This window comes from Leptonychotes weddellii, chromosome 3 (assembly GCF_054177405.1).
Source record: "Leptonychotes weddellii isolate Sample4059 chromosome 3, ASM5417740v2, whole genome shotgun sequence".
Classification (NCBI taxonomy): domain Eukaryota; kingdom Metazoa; phylum Chordata; class Mammalia; order Carnivora; family Phocidae; genus Leptonychotes; species Leptonychotes weddellii.
Window position 1 is genome coordinate 112,647,570 of NC_138371.1, and position 8,713 is coordinate 112,656,282.

Below are 8,713 nucleotides of genomic sequence, written 5' to 3' on the forward strand. Positions count from 1 at the left end.
TTTTAGGTACTACTTTTTTTACTTAATGGAAAATACTTAGTGAATGTGATTGATGGCACTTTAATTTAATTTTGTCACTTTGTGTCTTCATGCTTAGGTTTATCACATTCTTCTATCAGAAAAAACTGTTTACAGAATGATTCTGAAGAACCAACTGTGTCTTTAGCCAGCTCTTTTGGGACAATTCTGAGAAAAGTTTCCAATAATGGAACCAGTTCTAATAATAAAACAGTACCTCAGGATCTTGATTATAAAGAAACAAAAATTAATAAGGAAAAACTGCAGTCATTTATAACCACAGAAACTGATTGTCTGTCATCCTTGCAGGAAGAACCCTGTGAAGATGATGCAAAAAGTCAAAGAGTTTCAGATATAAAAGAAAAGGTCTTGCCTGCAGTAAGTCACCCTCCTGTGCCACATTCAGAAGTGGAAGGTGGTGGTATTCACTTTCAATCTCCCGAAAGCTTTTCATCTGACCATGGTAATACCAGTCTGTTAACTCCTAGCTCCAGGGATCCTCCATCAAACCCAGTCATGATTTCTAGAGGAAAAGAATCATATAAAATGTCAGAGAAACTAAAATGTAAGAATCATGAAGCTGGTTTTGAATTAACCAAAAATATTTCCATGGAAAAGAATCAAGAAATACATGTTTTAAATGCAAATTCTAAAAATGCTAAGCTGTTGTCAACTGAAAAATATGTAACAGTAGCATCACCTTCAATGAAGGTACAATTCAACCAAAATGCAAATCTCACTGCAATCCAAAAAGACCAAAAAGAAGCTACTTTAATTTCAAAAATAGCTGTCAGTCCAAACTCTGAAGAACTTTTCCCAGATGATAATAATTTTGTCTTAGAGATAACTGATGAAAGTAATATTTCTGGTTTAGGAAATATTAAGGAACTTCATGATTCAGATCTCTGTTGTGTAAGAGAACCTGTTCTCAAGAACTCTACCACGGTGGTGTATACAGACAGAGATGACAAACAAGCGACCAAAGTGTCGATTATGAAAGACTTTGATTCATCAAACATAGATGATCTTACAGAAAAGAACAGAAATAGCATAAAGCAGCAACTAAAAATGACTCCAGATCAAGATTCAAAATCAGACATCACCTTGGATATAGTTAGGAAATCAAATGGAAATAATGATTACATAAATAATTGGTCAAAACTGTCAGATCCAATTTCAAATCACAGTTTTGGAAATGGCTTCAGAACAGCTTCTAATAAAGAGATAAAACTCTCGGAACACAACATTAGGAAAAGTAAAATGCTCTTCAAAGATATTGAAGAACGTTATCCTACTAACTTAGCATGTATTGAAATTGTAAATACCTCATCATTAGAAAGTCAAAAGAAATTAAGCAAACCTCTTGCACTTGATCCACAGTCAATTAATAGTGTATCTGGGTTTGTGCAGAGTAGCATATATGTTTCTAATAGTGAAAGTGGTCACACAGCTCCTCCAACTTTAAAGCGAGATTTTAATTCAAATCATAATTTAACACCTAGCCAAAAGGCAGAAATTACAGAACTTTCTACTATTTTGGAAGAATCAGGAAGTCAGTTTGAATTTACACAGTTTAGAAAACCAAGCCACATAATACAGAAAAATCCATTTGAAATGCCTGAAAACCAGCTGACTGTCTTGAATAGCACTTCTGAGGAATGCAGAGATACTGATCTTCATCTCACAATTAATGTCCCATCTATCATTCAGGTAGATAGCAGTAAGAAATTTGAAGGTATACTTGGAGGTAAGCAGAAGTTTGCTTGCTTGTCGAGAACCAACTGTAACAGAAGTGCTTCTGGCTGTTTGACAGATAAAAATGAAGTGGAGTTTAGAGGCTTTTATTCTGCTCGTGGCACAAAACTGAATGTTAGTAGTGAAGCATTGCAAAAAGCTAAGAAGCTGTTCAGTGACCTTGATATCAGTGAGGAAACTTCTGTAGAAGTAGATACAATAAGTTTCTCCTCAAGTAAATGTAATGATTCTGCTGTTTCAATGATTCAGATAGAAGATTATAACAATGATAAAAATTTAAATGAGAAAAATAATAAAAGCCAACTAATACTAGAAAATAATATTGAAATGACTGCTGACATTTTTGTTGAAGAAAATACTGAAGGTTACAAGAGAAATACAGAAAATGAAGATAATCAGTATACTAGTGCCAGTGGAAATACTCATAACTTAGAATCTGTTGGCAGTGATTCAAGTAAAAATGATACAGTTGATATTCATGAAGAAGAAAACAGTTTGCCATGTATTGATCACAACATAGATCTAAAATTATCTAGCCAGTTTATGAAGGAGGGAAACACTCAAATTAAAGAAGGTTTGTCAGATTTAACCTGTTTGGAAGTTGCACGAGCTGAAGATACATTTCATGTTATGTCAGATAAGCAGCAGTTCACAGCTAATACAATGAGGCAAAACATAAAAGATTTTGACATTTTTGATTTATCCTTTCAGACTGCAAGTGGGAAAAATATGAGGGTCTCCAAAGAGTCATTAAATAAAGTTATAAATCTCCTTGATCAAAAATGGACAGAAGAAGAATTGAATAACTTTTCAGATTCCTTGAATTCTGAATTACTTTCTGGCATAGATACCAACAAAATAGACATCTCAAGTCATGAGAAAACAGAAAATACTGAAAGAAAAGACAAAATAATGAAAGCAAGTGACCTAACTGGTACTGAAAATAAATTACTGACCCTCCAGCAAAAACCAGAAAGTGAAATCAAAAAGATCAAAGAACCTACTATGTTGGGTTTCCATACAGCTAGTGGGAAAAAAATAGAAATTGCAAAGGAATCTTTGGACAAAGTGAAAAATCTTTTTGATGAAAAAGAGCAGGATAATAGTGGAATCACTAATTTTAGCCTTCAAGGGGCAAAGATGTCCAAGGACAGAGAGGAATATAAAGATGGGCTTGAATTAGCATGTGAGACAATTGAATTAACAACTGCCCCAAAGTGTGAAGAAATGCAGAATTCTTTAGAGGAGGAAAAACTTGTTTCTAATGAGGTTGCAGTGGCACCCAGCCTCTTAAGTGATAATTTATACAAACAAACTGAAAATCTTAAAATATCAGATCGTGCCTCTCTGAAAGTTAAAGTACATGAAAATATAGAAAAAGAAACAGCAAAAAAGCCTACAATTTATATAAATCAATCCACTTATTCAGCCATTGAAAATTCACCTTTAGCATTTTACGCAGAACATGGTAGAAAAATTTCTGTGAGTGAAGCTTCACTGTTTGAAGCAAAAAAATGGCTTAGAGAAGGAGAATTGGATGATCAACGAGAAAAAATAAATGCTGCTAAGGTGATCTGTTTAAAAGAATATCCTGATGATTACGTAGAAAATCTTTCATGTGGAAATAGTTCAAGTAGTACCATAACTGAAAATGACAAAAATCATCTTTCTGAAAAACAAGGCCCAACTTATTTAAGTAATAGTACCATGTCAAACAGGTATTCATACCATTCAGATTTTTGTCATTCCAGTGAGGTATATAATAAATCAGAATATCTTTCAAAAAATAAAGTTGATACTTCTGGTATTGAGCCAGTAATAAACAATGTTAAGGAGGGAGAAAACCCTAGTTTTTCTGAAATGATGTCCACTGTAAGAGAAGCAGACACAGACCCACAAATTGTAAATGAAGATATTTGTGTTCAGAAACTTGTGACTAACTCTTCATGCAAAAATGAAAATACACCCATTAAAGTGGCCATATCTGACTCAGATAATTTTAATTCCATTCAAAAACTGAATCCTAATTCAAATAATGCTGTACCCGCATACAGTAGAGCAAGTAGTTTTGTTGCACACCAGTCAAAAGTGACAGAGGGATTTACAGACAACTGCAGTATGGTAATTAAGCAAAACACCAAGAGTAAATCAGATACTCACTATGCGAAAATTATGGCAGGTTATCCTAACGCACTGGATGACTCAGAGGATATTATTTTTACAAACTCTCTGGATGATGCAGAACATGGTTCATCTTCACATAAGGTTTTTGCTGACATTCAAAGTGAAAAAACTTTACAACTTAACCAAAGTATATCTGGATTGGAGAAAGTTTCTGAAATACCACCTTGTCAGAATAATTCCAAAACTTCTGATATATGTAAACTTAGTACAGGGAAGCTTCCCAAGTCTGTCTCTTACACGAATGCTTGTGGGATTTTTAGCACAGCAAGTGGAAAATCTGTACAAGTATCAGATGCTGCATTACAAAAGGCAAGGCAGGTGTTTTCTAAGATAGAAGATAGTGCCAAGCAACTCTTTCCCAAAGTATCATTTAAAAATAATGAACATTCAGACAAGTTCGCAAATGAAGAAAATGCTCTGCTACACACCTCCCAAAATTTACTATCATCTGCTGTCTTTGGATTTAGCACAGCAAGTGGGAAACAAGTTCCAGTTTCTGAAAGTGCCTTATGCAAAGTTAAGGGAATGTTAGAAGAATTCGATCTGATCAGAACTGAATGTGGTCTTCAGCATTCATCTACATCTAGACAAGATGTATCAAAAATACCTCCTCCCTCTTGTATTGATAAGAGAACCCCAGAACATTGTGGAAACTCCAAATTGGAAAAGGCCTACAATAAATTTAAATTATCAAGTAACTGTAACGTTGAGAGTGGTTCTTCAGAAAATCATTGCTCCATTAAAGTTTCTCCATGTCCCTCTCAGCTGAAGCAAGACAAACAGCAATTGCTACTGGGAAGCAAAGTATCTCTTGTTGAGAACGTTCATCTTTTGGGGAAAGAACAAGCTTTACCTAAAAATACAAAAACAGAAATTGGGAAAACTGAAACTTTTCCTAATCTTCCTGTGAAAACAAATACAGAAATTTGTTCTACTTACTCCAAGGATCCAGAAAACTATTTGGAAACAGAAACGGTAGAGATTGCCAAAGCTTTTATGGAAGATGGTGAGCTGACAGATTCTGAACTGCTAAGTCACACCAAACACTCTCTTTTTACACGCCAAAACACTGAGGAAATGGTTTTGTTAAATTCAAGAATTGGAAAAAGAAGAGGAAATGCACTTGTCTCAGTTGGTAAGTCTTTTTTTCCTTTTAGGTTGCCAGTCACTTAAAATTAAGTCTTTAAAAATCATGGAATGCTAGCTTAAAGCAATTCAGGTTTTATAAGTTACATTTTTATAGACTTTTATGTATAGTTTAGGTGAAGGTGATTTCACTCTTGATATCTGAGTCTGTACTAAGAAACGTGTTTTGAGGCTCTTTTAATGTATTTTTAGGGACTATTAGTATAGTTATAACTGAGAAATTACTGTTAAAGGTTTGTTTCCCTAGAAAATCTAAAACTTCTATCCTTATAACAGCCTGCATAATAGAACTTAGTTACTGTTTTACAAATAAATATGAATATGTATATAGAGAGAGCACACAGAGGTTCCGACTCTGGCTCTTAAGAACTTTAAAATAGGTTTCAGCTAAAGGTGGTGGTTTGCCTCCTGTTTTTTCATCTAGGAAGTATTCTAAAATCAGTTATTTTTAGCAGATAGCATTCTGGTCTTAATGCTATTTGGACTATAGTCTAACTTCTCTTTTAAATGTATATGTAACAACTTAGTTCAATTAGGTTATTGGAGGTGTGATTTTTTTTTTCTGTTAGTATCTCTGACAAGGAATAATCTTAAATAATTGAATCTGTTGATCAAATACAATTAAAGTAAATGCCATAACTAACTCTCCTGCTTTTAAGTGGATGATCTTAAATAACTAGCTCCTTTTAAAAAACTATAAACTCATAGAATTAAGTTATCACAGGTCTTGTTCAGTCTCTTCAGATTACAGGGGAAGACCATTGAAGGCAGTCAGTTCACTCTTCCACTTGGTGCCTTCAGTAACACTGCTGGGTACAGATTTGCTTGTTATCCAGGTCACATTCTGTACCAAGTTTATGTTATGGGAATAGTAGTAAGTTTATGATACTTACCTTAAACTATTGCTGTGCTCTAGTGAAAAGTCTGAAATGCAGATGATTTAAGAGATTCACAGTTGTTTTATGGAAAATAGTGGCTTTATTTATAGGAACCCGTTTTGTTCATGTGTATTCCCAAGTGGGTTGGCCTGCTTAGAAAAAAAACAACTCAGACTTCTAATAAATGTTCTCAACAGCATCACCATTTAATTTTCCTCACCTCTATTATATATAAATATATAGCTTAATCAGCTTCTGGTTACTTGAATAGTACAGGCCCTTGTTAAACAATTAAATCACTTCATAATCTAACACTTGATAAAGCCTTTCATGGACATTTTTCTTTCTTATTAAATTCTACAAATTCACTCCCTTTAATAAAGCATCAAAAAGCAAGGCACCTATTATCACATATTATCTCAGTAAGACATGAACATATATAACTCGAATTATGGTTTAATTTTACTCTCAGCCTTTGTAGAAATTTTAAATAAGTAATACTTTTACTAATATTTTAATGTAATTTTGGTAATTTTAAAAAGTCTTTTCTTCTACTCTAATTCAAGGACCTACATAATAAATTCCTTCTCAAGTTTAATGCAGAAAGAGTTTTACTTAAGAAATTTTGTTTGTCCATATTTCCAGTAAACCTACAGTTACATTCAGTGCCAGTTTATTTTATTAAAAGGTAGTGTATCTTTGGTAACTGGTAACATGTTTTTATCCCTAGATCCTGTTAGATAGTGGTGTTTTAAATGGTTAAAAAAAATTGATATTGAAAAATGCATTGTCTCTTTCAAAATAGAATGGTCGCTTTTTAAATTATAATTATTATGTGTTTTTTGCCTAATAAATTGTAAGAGTCAGTTCTGTAGTTTTAAAAAAATAGACTGTATAGGCTTTGGAAAAATAAAATTGATACTATTTGCTTTAAAAACATGTATGGAAATTTCTTTTTAGGAGAACCCCCAATTAAAAGAAACTTGTTAAATGAATTCGACAGGATAATGAAAAATCAAGAAAAATCCCTAAAATCTTCCAAAAGCACTCCAGATGGTAAAGTTTGCTTTGTATTCATATCTTTTCCCTCTCTGTAGGTACCACACACAGTATTTTTAAGTTCTTTTTCTAAGCTTTTTTGAGTATATAGATAATTGGACAAGACTTTTACAGTGTGGTTTGCTAAAGATATGTCTTGCTTTGTTATGTGAGCTCTTCTTTCATAACGCCTAGTATGATGTGGAGGTCCTCCAAAATTGGGAAGCATGAAGTGATTATAGAATAGTGACTTTTTAAATAGAAAAGCTATAAAAATTTAGTAAGATCTTAGTGTAATAATTTAAAGCTTAGATTCTGGAATCCAGTCAAGCTTTTGACTGACCTTCACCATTCCACCAAAATCACTCTTTCCTAAGTCACATGGTAATCTCCATATTGGCAAATCCAGCAGCCATTTCTGTGTCATTTGCCTCCATCTTTCAGCCACATTAGATAGTTGGTTACTCACATGCTCTTGGTTCTCCTCCTGCGTAGCCACTTCTTCGTTGTCTTTGCTGGCTCTTCCTTATTCATTCCTTTCTCTAAACATAGGAGTGCCCCGTGGCTCTGTTCTCAGAGCTCTTCTCTGCCTAAACTTCAGTGACTACCAAAATTGTATCTGCAGGCTTAACCTGTCCTGGAACTCCAAACTTAATCATTCATTTGCCCTTGAACTTTTGTACTTATATTACTAATAAGCATTTCCAAGTCACCACAGCCAGTGCTGAACTCCTGATTCCATCCCTGTCCCAAACCCACTCTTCCTTGTTCTTTCCTTTCTCGCGCCATTCTGCCAATTGATACATCAAAACCTTAATGTCCTCATTTACTCTTTTGTTTCCTCATACTCCACACGCAGCCCATCAACAAGTCCTATAGGTTCTACCTTTGAAATATAACAAGAATCTGACCATTTCTTCTCACCTCTGCCCCTGCCACCTTCATCCAAGCCACAATCATAGCTTCTAACTCATCTCTCTGTTTCTGCCTCTGCCCCTCCTCCAGGCTCTCAACATAGCAGCCAGAATCATCCTGGTAACAAAAAGGTCAGATCATGCCCCTTCAGTGCTTAAAACTCTCCATGGCTTCCTATCCCATTACCATGGAATACTTAAAAATAAATAAAACATGTAACTATTGCTTGCTATATACTTGGTTCCTGGGTTTGGAAAGGAAGAATTCAGATAGTGAGGGATAAACATATTGGACTATAGAGGTTTAGTTCTGAAACACATGGGATAAATCCCACAATAAATCTTTAATGACTATGTAGAGATCTTTCTCCTTTTTTTATTTTTTTAATTTTATTTTATTATGTTATGTTAGTCATACATCATTAGTTTTTGATGTAGTGTTCCATGATTCATTGTTTGCATATAACACCCAGTGCTCCATTCAATACGTGCCCTCTTTAATACCCATCACGGGGCTAACCCATCCCCCCCACACCCCTCACCACTAAAACCCTCAGTTTGTTTCTCAGAGTCCATAGTATCTCATGGTTTGTCTCCCCCTCCGATTCCCCCCCCCTTCATTTTTCCCTTCCTACTATCTTCCTTTTTTTTTTTTTTTAAACATATAATATTAGTTTCAGAGGTACAGGTCTGTGATTCATCAGTCTTACACAATTCATGGCGCTCACCATAGCACATACCCTCCCCAATGTCTATCACCCAGCCACCCCATCCCTCCCA

The 8,713-nt window shown here is 34.5% G+C and overlaps 1 protein-coding gene across 2 annotated transcripts in view; it reads left to right on the top strand.

The window, feature by feature from the left end:
• Positions 1 to 8,713, top strand: part of BRCA2 (BRCA2 DNA repair associated) — a 60,480-nt gene that overhangs the window by 16,768 nt on the left and 34,999 nt on the right. For both annotated transcript variants that reach the window (XM_081815417.1, XM_081815418.1), the window contains exons 11-12: positions 98 to 5,092; positions 6,942 to 7,037. In XM_081815417.1, coding sequence (XP_081671543.1) covers positions 98 to 5,092; positions 6,942 to 7,037 — 5,091 coding nt within the window. The remainder of the gene's footprint in view (positions 1 to 97; positions 5,093 to 6,941; positions 7,038 to 8,713) is intronic.